Genomic DNA, 12721 nt, shown 5'->3' on the forward strand with positions numbered 1-12721 from the left:
ACGGTCTCAAGGTCAACACACACAGTAACTGAACAGTTTTACTTTCCGTTTTCAGACATACGGTACAACAGCTTGAAAATCCAGAGCACTACCATACGTACAGTGTACTAGTACGGGAGGAAGTGAACAAGTGCTGACCGGGTACTAGAAGCAAAAGATGTATATATCCATATTTGTTCCTTTATACTCCATCCGTCCCAATTTACTATTCGTTTTGACTTTTCTAAATACAAAACTTTTAATATGAATCTAGATGTATGTATGTATGTTCAGATACGTAGCAAAAGCTATGTATCAAGAAAAAATATAACAAGTAGTAATTTGGGACGGAGGGAATAATACTACTAGTAGAAGTACAATTCCTAGCCTATCAATCCACAAGAAGGTACACATAGCCGTTACACTATCATCAGTTCATCACTAGTACTAGTTGAGAAAAATAAAGACAGATCTTCCGACTTCCGTCTTCCTGGAACCTGGATGCCTGTTTATTGCTGTTTCAGTTATAAAGCCTCATTCAGAAAGAGGTTGTACCTAGCTTAGTCGTTTGCAGCCGTTCACAATAAAAACCCCTCGGCGTGCCTAGCTTCTATACTTAGAAGTACATAGCTAGTTTGAGGCTTGTCAGAAGCCTCCGAGTGAGGAACTGCACGCCCATTATTGTCAGATTACATAGCGTCTAACTGAATTCGAATTCTATGCGACTCGAATTCAGATGGCTTTCTAACAAAAAACAAAATTCGAATCTGAATTCGAATTCTATACCTGTTCTTTGTTCCTTCCTACTTTCTGTTTATTATCAGAAAACCTCCGGGTGGAAGCGACCGGTCATGGAAGCCCCCCCCTGCGGCTGCGCGCGCCTGAGGAACATGGACAGCGCGTAGTTGTCCGTCTCCAGGCTCCTGACACGCTCCTGGCAGCCGGCGAGCTGCCGCTGGAGCTCCCGGTTCGCCGTCTCCTTCTTGTTGTCCAGCCGGTGCTGGAGGAGCACGGCCTTCTTCAGGACGCGGTTCTCCTGCAGGGCCACCACGTCCCGCCCCACCGCGACGGAGGCGTCGAAGTCGTTGAGGAACGTGGCGGCGCGGGCCCTGGCGTCGTCCACGTCCGCGGCGCTCAGCATCTCATTGATGAGTCTCTCGATCCATGCCGCGTGGCCGCTGCCGCCTGACGGGACAGGGGCGGCGCTCCGTGCCTTAGCGGCGGCGGGAGCGGGGGCGGGGGCGGGGGCGTGACGGACGTCGTCGTCGATGATGTCAGGAGCGGCGCCTTCGCCGGCGTCATGCTCGGGATCAAGCCGCAGGTTGACCAGGCGCTCGATCGCCAGGTCCAGGTCCCTCTCGCACTGCTCCAGAGCCCGCTCCGTCTCGGCGGAGTTGGCCGCCATGCCAGCAGCACCGGCTTGGTCGATCGGCGACGACAAGTGCAGTGAGAGCAGGAGGGCAGACAGCGCTCGTAGGAGAGGCAGAGAGCTAGTCGCAATCACGAGATGTGATAATAAGGCAGGAGCGGACCTGCTACCTCGCAACTTTTATTGCCGCATTGCCGGAGTATGGGAGCTTCCCCGTTTCCATGTCGGGATCGGCGTCGGCGTCGGTTTCCGTTCCCGAGTACGAAGCCCCTGCGGCTGACTGTTGGGCCCATCCGCGCTCGGATTCGATTTCGCGCCACGGAGAGGCGTGCGCGCCAAATTTACCTGATGAACCGCGACCCGCGTCCGACTCGGCCTCGCGTGCCGCGAATCCGCCGCCACCGCTCGGCGCCCACCGCGGCCGTGCGATCTTGCAGCCTGCGGTCTGTGGGGGCGGCATCGGCAATTTGGCATACGGTGGCGGCGGACGTGTTTCCGAGAAGCAGCTACGCCGTCGTGCGTCCGATGGGTCGACGAGGTGTTCGGGCCCAGTCTCCGTCGCTCTGCATGAGGGGCTCGTTTGGATGAGCGCCGATACGAGCCAGGCCAAAATTTAGCAGCTGACCGTAGATTCAGCGGTGTTTGGACTTTGGCCATGATTTGGCAGGCCTGATCTCCCGTAGTTCATTTTGGCGCACTTTGGCCAGCCAAATTGGGGTGGCCGATTCGGCCGCCGAATTTTGGCCGTGCCGAGGCTTTGGCAGCGCTGGCGTGCGGCAGAATCCAAACGTCCCCGAGGAGACGAGGGCGGCGGCGAGCGAGCAGCTGCCGCTGGCGAACGTGTGCAGGATGTCAGTGCCGGGGAGCTCGTTGCGCGTAAGGTGGCGTTTGGTTCCTTTAGCTTATTTTTAGTAGGTGTCACATCGAATGTTTAGATACTAATCAGGGATATTAAACGTAGACTATTTACAAAACCCATTACATAAGTGGAGGCTAAACGGCGAGACGAATCTATTATGCCTAATTAATCCATCATTAGCAAATATTTACTGTAGCAACACATTGTCAAATCATGGACTAATTAGGCTTAATAGATTCGTCTCGCCGTTTAGCCTGCTCTTATGGGCCTGTTTGGCAGAGCTCCACGCAGCTCCAGATCCAAAAAAACAGTAGCTCCACTACAGAGCAGCTCCAGCGTGGATCTATGTTCTCACCGTGGAGCTGAGCAAAAGTGTTTGGCTGAGACAACAGCTCCAAATCCAGAAACAGAGTTTTTGGTTGGATTGTCCACTAATACCCTTGGTATTTTCCATTTTTTCTTCTTATTTTTTTCTGAAAAAATAAAAATGGCCGAAGGAAGACATACTGGTCATTTTCCAGTCATTTTGACATGTTTTTTTATGTCCGAAGAAAAATGTCCGGAGAAAAATGGCCGGAGGAAGACGTATTGACATGTTTTTTTATATACGCATGCATCCAGTCATTTTCCCAAGAAGTTGATTAATTGTTCATACATAAATCAATTGTTCATACATAAATAATTGTCCATACATAGAAAATAAATTTGATAATTCACTACTTCATTTCATTCTACCTCCAAGCAAGAGCAAGATTGGTGGCCAGCTCATCGTGAAAAATATCCATTGTAGTGACACTGCCTTCTGAAGTAGATCCATCCGATGGAACTACAAATGGATTGTACCGTTGCGGTATTGTAGGGACAAAATTAGGATCACGATCAAACCGAGCAAAGTCTGAATCCTCACTATTATGCTCACGAATGAAATTGTGAAGGACCATACAAGCAATAACTACCATTTTTTGTTTCCACATCGGGTAGTTCGGCATTTTGTATAAAATTTGCCACTTCATTTTCAATACGCCAAAAGATCGCTCAATCACATTTCGAATAGAAGAATGGATGCGATTGAATTTTTCCTTTGGGGTTTTTGGTTCCATACCTCTATGCCACTCAGGCATATGATACCTCTCACCCTTATATGGAGCTAGATAACCTGGACGATTGGGATAACCCGCATCGACAACGTAGTATTTACCTACAAATGATGACAAAAAATAAATTTATTTGTAGTCACGTATAATGGTAAAATAACTATTCCAATAAATTTTACCTTGCGGTGGATGTGGAAAGAATTTCTCGTCCACACTCAATGCATTGTATAACACACTTGTGTCATGCATAGCTCCTGGTTGGCCCGTTGACACATATGTGAACCGCATGTCGAAATCACAGACTGCTAAAACATTTTGGGTGGCTATCCCTGTCTTCCCGATATACCTCACTTGATCATCCGGTGGAAGGGAAACACGAATATGGGTGCCATCAAGTGCTCCAATGCAATCTTTGAAATGTGGATATGCTCGCCTATCATCCCTTATTCTCCTATGAACATTATGAAAATTTGGATCTTTTGGCCTAATGAAATCCTTTGCCATAGCCATCAAACAGTTTAGAACATTCTCAAATTTTCGACTAATAGTTTCACCAGAGTGCTTGAATCGATTTTGACATTTTCTATTAGACTCATTTCCCGCACAGATAAATAAGAAAATTCCTAAGGTCTCTTCGGTAGACATGTGCAACGATGGTGTTAACCCATACCTCTGTACCAATAAGCCATGAAGATCAAAGAAGATTTCTGTGCTCATACGCAACTAGCTATGGCATTCGCCTGGAGTGTGCAAAGTCTCCAAAATAAAACCCATTCCACTGGTGGTAGATGTCCTTGTAGGGTTTTTAGTAAGGAACATATCAACATATATTTGAGCAAGCATAGCACCTCCTAGGATAGTTTTGAAAAATTCCTCATTCTCATCACTAGAATCATCACTAGACAACTGCAAGAATAAAAATAACATGTCCAAATAACAACGTAAGATGGCAAATTAAAAATTATCCACACAAGATGGATGAATTAAAAATGACAACAAATTAAGCATCACAAATTTGTCCATATGACATAGATGAATAAAAATGACATGTCTAAAAAAAAGATGGCAAATCACTCGACCATCACTTTGCAAACATCATATCGCACTTCCTCTTAAGCCAACTAAACCTAGCCTCATTGGTGGGAATAGTCATGAACATTTCCCTTAGCTCTTTCTTGACAAAAAGCTCAGTTGCCACAAAATGCTCATCACTGCCACACGCAGCCCCACATGCGGCAACATGGTCCATTACTTGTTCAATAGTGATCCCAGCTTGCCTGCTTGCAACAAAAGAGGAAGCATTATCTGATATCTTGGAGATGTGTTCTTGTATAACTAATGCTGTGCTTGCCTTAGATTTCTTGTTAGGTTTATCAAGGATCACATGTACTTTTTTCTTAGCATTGGCAACGGAAGGAGAAACCTCCTGGACCTCATCGCCATTGTCTAAATCATTGTTACCACCCATCTCTAACCCATCCTCGGCATCAATGAAGTTGGAACTCATAGGATTGGGTGCTTCTTCGCTTGGGGGTATGATGGGGTTGGAACTCATAGGATTCCAATGATCTTGCTCTTCATTAATGATATTTCCAAACATCACCTTCAACTCATCTTCGTTTTGGAGAGGCCTATTCTTAAATTTCCCCACGCCAGGAATGTCCTAAAAGTGTTTGACAAAGGTATTAAATTGAAATTATACAAGACTAATATAATCTATATATGAACAAAATACCATGCGAGAAGTGCTCACTTTTTTTGTTTTTTTCCACCACTCGGCGTCCATATTGATAGTTCCCTTCTCCCAGTTCCAACCAGTACCAGTTTGCTTTCTCATTAATTTTTTCCATGCAGACAAATCACCCCTCAACTTATCCCACTTGTTCTTAAGTTGACTTTTTTTCAACATGATACCGGTACTCTGAAAAAACCTTTCTTTCACCTCGGAATATCCCACATTGTTCAAATGAGTGTTTGGTCGATTTCCTTTTCTAACTTGTTCAACAAACAACTTGCAAATAAGGGTGGTATAGCCATCATTCCAATCCATATGATCACCCTATTAATGATTTCCCCAAAATATTGTTCAAATTCCAACTCTATTATACAACAGCTCCACTACAATGGAAGAAAAATATACCTCATCATCCCTTGCCCTTTTGTTAGCTGATGCAGCACGCCTCCTAGCTTGCGCAACCGGTGTAGAAGATGCCTGCGATGCCATCAGGAACTCATCGCCGATCACTGCGTCCTACATGCCATTTGCCAATAATCCAATTAGTATATATTTCCAATAATCCAATAATCCCAATTGGCTCCTGGTGCAAAAATAGCAAAATAGCACGCCAAGCATATGGAGCTCCAAGAGAATATTACAAGGCTATTCTAGAAGGCAGTATGATGAACCTCGTGTAAACAGATCATTTATAAGCACATAAATATAACAATAGTTGAAGCAAAATTAATGGATTCAATTAAATAGGAAATAGGCAAAGCCTCATAGAAGTATCAGTGACTAGTGTGAGCTATGCAAACATAATTTGGGATAAAAAAATACTGAACAGACATGGTCACATGTTCAGGCAAAAGGGCAAGCTGAGGAATAATGGTGCGCTAAGGCTTTACTTGATAGCTCTTCATGGTCAGTTTGTTTTGATCTGTGGCAATATATGCTAAGATTTTTGCTCTTTGCATTATGCAAAAAAAGGGTGAAATATCTGTGCTGTTTTTGTAGTGTGTGTGCTTTTTGTTACGCAACTGCACCATATTAGTTTGTCAGCAACTCAGCAACTATTTTAGCAAGGATTGTCAAAGAATTCCAGCATTTGTGATCATTTTGCATCCAAATTTATGTTGCTATAAGACTATATGAATTTGTGGCATGCTTGTACAAATGCTAACTGGACTCTGTTGTAGTCGTAGGTTTCTACCTCATTTACATGTCTTACAAGTTGCAAAGCAATTAAATGTACAAAATAGAGAAAAGAACTGCCACATTTATTCCTCATGATATCTAGAGTATTTGGGTTAAAACCATTACATGCCATACCATTGGATGTACCCAGTCGCTTCTAGAGTTTCTGATTCTGAAACTAGCGAAAATTGGACCTGGTTCTTTCTTTGAACCATAGCTAAAACAGTGAACCTTCAACCAAGACAAAAGGAAAAGGTGATACACCAAGTTCTGAAAAATCAGCAAGGTAAATGGTCCTGAACATAGTTTGTACTAGGTATATTTGTGCTAGTTTTGATTATATTGTGTTCATCATAACCTAAATTACTTGGTCAGGTGTGTGTCGAGGAGTGGTACTAATCAACCTGAAGCCCTTTCTATTGAGCACCAGGTGTCAAGTGAGCAAACTGCTACTACAACCAAGGCAAAAGGGAAGAAATCATCTGCTGCAACCAAGGCTTCCAATAAGAATACTATTTTTTAACTACATAGCCTTCCAATAAGCCAACAACGTTCCAAGGTAACAAATTGTTTGAGCTGAACTGTCACAATATGAATACTGGTTGTAAGCAATTTTTTAGAACAAAAGATACCGTGTACCCCTGTTGACATCAAATACATCCTACTCATATGCAATTTGACATGGTTTTCCCTGAAAATACAATTAAACCGCTTTTCATAGCAAACCATATGAATGATGGTATCAGTAATCCACTTGAAAGCGACTGAACGATTGAACCACCGGCTAACATGAACCACATTTGCCACAATATGTAGCAACTATTACAATCACAAAAAAAGCAAATTTTAATTGAGCACAACAAAAGTTTAAATCAAATACGCACATCTAGCAATATTATTTTCATTCCCACGGCAAAGCAAACTGCTACTACAACCAAGGCAAAAGGGAAGAAATCATCTGCTGCAATCATGTGGAATTTGTGAAATCAACGGGATTGATGGATTTTACCAAGCCATCCGCGTCGCCCAGGCCACCCGCGGCCCGGCTTGCGCCGTCCAGGCCGGCCGCGCCGCCCAGGCCTGCCGCGGCCAGGCTTGCGCCGCCCATGCCGTGCGCGCCGCCCAGGCCAGCCGCGGCCAGGCAGGCGCCGCCCAGGCCCGCGGCGGCCAGGCAGGCGCCGCCCAGGCCGGGCGCGCCGCCCAGGCCCGCGGCGGCCAGGCTCCCGCCGCCGGGCGCGGCGCCCAGGGTCCCGCCGCCGGGCGCGCCGCCCAGGCCCGCGGCGCCCAGGCCCGCGCCGCCGGGCGCGCCGCCCAGGGCCGCGGCGGCCACGCTCTCGCCGCCGGGCGCGCCAGTGACGGGGCCGGGACGGGAAAGTCCAACCCTAGGGGCCGGATTGGAAGATGAAGGGGGCGGAGGAGGTGGAGGAGGACCTGATCTCCTCATTCCCGGCGGCGGTCCGGCCACCGACGGACACGAGGCGGCGGCCGGCGCTGGATGCGGCGGGGGAGGAGAAGGAAAAGTGTAGGATGAAAAAACAGAGGGGCGGCGCGCGGAGGAAATAAACAGAGGTCGAACCGGTACGAGATGTGTGTAATCGATGGCATTGGTGGGTAATTTCCACCAACTCCATGAGGGGTTACAAAACCAGCGTTTTGAGAGCACCCCCTTGGGTGCTCCGTGGAATTGGTGGATCTGGGAGCTGGATCCAATTTTTTTGCGGATCTGGTGTTCACGGAGCTGCACTGTTTGGCTGGAAAAAATAGGAGCGGAGCTGTTTTTTTGGATCTGGAGCTGCGTGGAGCTCTGCCAAACAGGCCCATATATGTAATCGGTTTTGTAAATAGTCTACGTTTAATACTTCTAATTAGTATCTAAACATTCGATGTGACGGGTGCTTAAATTTAAATCAGTGAACCAAACCGGATCTAAGCCTTGATTCATGTGTGCGTATAGGTGGCCCATGATTTTTCTAGCAGGTGCTCTGGAATCTGGCTGGACTGCAGGGGCCATCGGTGATGGCAGGCATAGAGTCCCAACACAGGTGCGCAACCTCCAGCATTCGTCGCCAGGCGTGCGCGAGGGTGCTGGGCCCAGGTGCGCCTCGAGGCGTGTGAATGAGCCTGTCTCCTGATCCCACGCTATTCTCTCTCCCACGCCGGAATGAATCCAACGTGGAGATGTATGAGACGTCTCTGTTGGAGGAGGCCGAAAAGGAGCGGACCATTCTCGTGGACTCGTGGACCGTGGTGCGCCGCACGTATGAAGTCTGAACCACACTATGCGAGGCGAATGTCATTTGACTGCGGCGTATAGAGTGCATTAGACTTGCATACCCCTGGTGCGTTCATCCAAGTTGATGTTGTTTTCCTTTCTGCCAGCAACAATAGAAGTTGCATTTCCATCCAAGAATAATTGAACTGTGCTTGTTATCGTGAGCTGGCTCAGCTTAGCTCAATCAATTTTTTACGAGCCGAGTTGCTATTTTTACTCATTTTATTAACGAGCTGGCTCGAACCAGCTCACGAGCCAAACAAGCTAGAAGGCTAAAGGCCTAATATGGGGGAGTCGAACGATCAAAGCTGAGCCGAGCCGTCGGAGTCGAGCTGAGCTAGTCGTGGTGCTTCATGCATTGTAAATTTTATCATTTATACTTTATAATTAGTATTGTTTAATATTTTACATATGTTGAGATGTTAATCCCAAATTCACATCTAGCTTGCGAGCCTAACGAGCTAGCTCGAGCTACTAACAAGCCAAGCCGAGCCAACCTTTTTACTCATTTTATTAGCGAGTCGAGCCGAGCCAAGCCGAGCACGTCCAGCCCTAGGTGTAACCAATGGTATGAGCTGCTAAGTCTAAAATGCATAATATGTACAGTTATGTACCGTTCAATTGAGAAGAAAGTGCTATTGGTTTCTTAACCTATTTTCTGTTCATCAAGATGATAGTTTGTTGAATACGCGAAAAAAGCAGGAAACTTGGCAATGGACTTTAATCGACGTAGGGTGTGTGTAAATCTTCTCGGCGAGCACCAAATCAATCAAGCATAGTCTTAAACTCCAATGCAGAGGTACCCGCAACTATATAAAATCGATCTTATTTTTAGGAAAAAAAGAATACCTGTGAAATTTCACAAAAGCAAGATTTTCAACTTTGTAGCAGATGTAACGACCTAAATGTAATTTACATTGTTGAGCATTGCATCATGAGCATCGTTGTTTGTTAGTATAAAATTTTTGTTCTTGTTTGAATGCATTTGTTTTTTGATTTGAATTATTGAATAAAGTGAAAATACATGCCTTGTGAAGAAACTTTCTTTTCCAATAGGGCATACATTCAGTTATAACTTGGTAACATAATTCGTCCTCAAATATGAATTTAGGTGATTTTTACTGGATTTTAGAAATCCATCTTGAAGCCAAAAGCTCAGCCGAAAATCCAAAAATAGCATTCCGGGAAGAATTTTCATTTCAAACCTACCATAGCTTTTCTTCCAAATTCAAGCAAAATGGGTTACTCTCGATTCCTTGTATCAATGCAATTTTTATGGATTTTTCGGAGGTTTGGAAGATCAAGTTTGGAGTATAGAGCAAATGAGAAGTTTTTTACATAACCATCCATGTTACGTGATTTTTGTTTCGTGAGACGCCGCTGCATGCGTGTCATCTGCATAAAGAAGTTGCACCACGTGCCCCTACCGGGTCCCACCTCCCTTCCACCTCACCCAGCGCCTCCCCTTCTCTCTACTATCTTCCTCGTACACCAGAAGCTCTCCCTCCCTCTCTTCTTTCTTCCCCAACCAAACCATGGAGAAAGAACTCCTCTCCCCCACCAAATCCACCATCACCCTCGCCAAAGTTTGCCGAAGGACCATCGGAGGATGTCGCCGACAAACTTCTCCATCACCTCGTCTACCTCTTCCTCCCCGGAGACCAAGGGGAAGGTCATCCCCAAGCTTCTTCTTCTTCTTCCTCAAGCTCTCAAGGATGAACTCGACCCGATCTACTCCAACGCTCCCTACGCCAACAAGTGGTCCCTTGCTTGTGCTCTACTCATTGCTGGTGAGCTCCCCTCGCTGCTCATCATCTTCCTTTTGCCCTCAATCGAGCCCCGAAACCCGTCCATGGCTTCATCACTATTGGTGACCTAGAGCTCAAAACACCCCATGCATGTCAAATCCTCCACCCAAAGTGAGTTATCCATATCCTTAGGAAGGTGTAGAAACAAACGGAACCCAAAACCATAGCCGGTGCCACCGCCCGCGAGCCTCAGTCGGCACCCGAACGATCTGCGGGCTAGGGGCGGACGGTTTGTGAATCGTGACCCAACACATAGACCTCTATATAAAAACACATCCCCAGAAATTTGTATGGCGGACGGTCCACAACCCTCCCACACTGTCCGCGGTTCATCCCCAAAATCCATACAGAATCGGTTCGTTTCTGCTACTCGGCCCGTGTTTGTACGGCGGACAGTCCACCATTTGACCCCGGATGGTCCGCAATTCAATTCCCAAGTTTACACAGAACCGATGTATTTCTAGAGCCCTCCCTCTGCTATACCGGTGGACAATCCGCCCCCTATGAGTGGACGGTCCACAAGTACACCGTACCCAATCTTGTTTGTTTGAATGCATAAACATGTGCTATCTTGTATAATTCATATAAAATTGAATATAGCTCTGATTAATGTGAAACAAATTTTACTATTTCACAATGATGTCTACTACATTTTAAAAATATGTTTGCTCACGAAATAATTAATTAATTATCTAAATTAATTGTATGAGTGTTTATCTTGTTAATTACTTGGTTAATTCTCTATTAGTCCAAAAAAATGAAACCAATTTTGCTAGTTCACTTATGGTATGTATAATCCAATGTAAGTACTTGTTTGTATTATCTATGAGTAGATTGGTACAATTTTAGATATGTTTGAACCAAGTTAATTAGTAAAATGCATAATAATTTCATATGTGATTCTAAATTTATGGATCCAACTTTGTTAGCTTCCTTTAACCTTAAATTGGTGTTTAAAATTATTATGACTTATGAATTGGTCATACACTTGCATAGTTTATGAAGTGTTGAATTATAAACTTTCTTAGCTTGTCAAATACATGACCAACTATATGATGATGCTTCTAAAATCCTGAAACCAATCTTATTATTATCCTATGATCATGATATGTTGTTTTTAATTATTGACCTTCACGAGATGATTGTATAAGTATACAACTTTAATTATATGCTTGTTCTAGAACTAGTTGCTTGCAAAATACCTAGGTAATCAATTGTGCTCATGTGAGCTATAAAACCACCTTTGTTAGCTAGGATAAATGTGCTATAGTTTTGTGATCAGAAATCTTCATGATACAATATAGAATGATGATGCTTGCCTCAATTAATTAAGTATAACAAGTTTAGCTAACTTCTAATTTAGGGAATAACTTTACTATTCTTAGTTAAGATGTGATGTGCTAGTTAGCCATTAATTCATGAATTGTCTAAGGTTGTTATTAACTAGTGTTACTAGCTAGCTTGAGCATGCTCATTTATTTAATGTTGGTAACAATCATGAGACAACTTCCAATGCTGATTCTTTATGTTATAACAATTTAATTATGTGATAATTCATATGATAACTAAAAGTAGCACAACTAGTGTTTATAACCTTCTTATACTACAACTTGTCTTAAAGTGTTATGTGCACATGTATAAGTTATTGTTTGACACCTTTACTCTATTCTTCTTGTGTGCCCTACTTCTAACCTTTGATTGCTTGCTTGATGACTTGAAATCATCTTAGCCCGTGCTTCTCATGAGTCATTGCATATCGTACGCATAAATACGCATTCATAGCATCTTTTCTAATTCATGCATTCATCTAATTTCGTAGATGATGACGTCCCGGAGTGTCGCGTTCTTGGAGCACCAATCTCAACCAGGCACCTATGTATCTTAGCTCTATTTTCTGAATGTGAACCGCTATTATTTATTAATGGTTGTGTATGGGCTTAGCTCTATCTAGACATATGCAATGAGTAGAACCTACTAGACATGTAAACTCTTGAAATTAGCTCAACTTATTAGTAAAAGTATGGGTGCTAGAAATCTTGACATAATTGCTCAGCCATGCTTAGTTTTCAGTAGAAGCCGAGGGGTGTCAAGGTCACCACCACTCGCGAGAATTTGGATGTTTGCTTAATTATACTTGAGTAGTTGAGAAAGCATAAAAGATGAGCAACATGAATGATGATTCAAGACTTGAGCAAGTGTGCTAGGGCCATGTTGGGAGTGGAATCCAAGTGGCATAGGCTTGCTTGAGTTGGTTAAGGCCTTGTCGTTATCGATGTGGTACTTGAGCACTATTCTGTACAAACCACATACTTAATATGGGAATGGTAAGCCAAGTAGCATAAGTCGTACCTTGCCCTGAACGGATTCGGCGCGGGATGGGATGAGGTATGATCGGCCGTGTCCGGTGCATCTATACATTTCCGGTC

The 12721-nt window shown here is 44.4% G+C and overlaps 2 protein-coding genes across 3 annotated transcripts; both read right to left on the reverse strand.

The window, feature by feature from the left end:
* Positions 1-210: 210 nt before the first annotated feature.
* LOC117856392 (uncharacterized) lies at positions 211-1671 on the reverse strand. Its single transcript, XM_034738770.2, has one exon. It carries the CDS (start codon positions 1382-1384, stop codon positions 800-802), a length of 585 nt encoding a protein of 194 aa, XP_034594661.1. The 5' UTR covers positions 1385-1671; the 3' UTR covers positions 211-799.
* A 2577-nt stretch (positions 1672-4248) lies between these two features.
* LOC117856393 (L10-interacting MYB domain-containing protein) lies at positions 4249-7768 on the reverse strand. Of its 2 annotated transcripts, XM_034738771.2 has the most exons (4): positions 7225-7762; positions 5442-5552; positions 5055-5360; positions 4249-4964 (listed from the first exon to the last, which is right to left on the reverse strand). In XM_034738771.2, exons 1-4 carry the CDS (start codon positions 7657-7659, stop codon positions 4383-4385), a joined length of 1434 nt encoding a protein of 477 aa, XP_034594662.2. In that variant the 5' UTR covers positions 7660-7762; the 3' UTR covers positions 4249-4382. The 2 variants fall into 2 exon arrangements, with proteins under 2 accessions (XP_034594662.2, XP_072149704.1); XM_072293603.1 differs by lacking the exon at positions 5055-5360 and having other exon boundaries at positions 7225-7768.
* Between the last annotated feature and the right edge of the window lie 4953 nt (positions 7769-12721).

Source organism: Setaria viridis, chromosome 5 (assembly GCF_005286985.2).
Source record: "Setaria viridis chromosome 5, Setaria_viridis_v4.0, whole genome shotgun sequence".
Taxonomy (NCBI): Eukaryota; Viridiplantae; Streptophyta; class Magnoliopsida; order Poales; family Poaceae; genus Setaria; species Setaria viridis.

Bases quoted from the DNA above. Each gene is read 5' to 3' on its own strand.
- LOC117856393 (XM_034738771.2), bottom strand. From the start codon at position 7,659: ATGAGGAGATCAGGTCCTCCTCCACCTCCTCCGCCCCCTTCATCTTCC. The intron at 5,553-7,224 runs GTAAAATCCATC...AATGGCATGTAG, and splicing joins TGGGCGACGCGGATGGCTTG to GACGCAGTGATCGGCGATGA. The intron at 5,361-5,441 runs GTATATTTTTCT...AATCATTAATAG, and splicing joins AAAGGGCAAGGGATGATGAG to GGTGATCATATGGATTGGAA.
- LOC117856392 (XM_034738770.2), bottom strand. From the start codon at position 1,384: ATGGCGGCCAACTCCGCCGAGACGGAGCGGGCTCTGGAGCAGTGCGAG.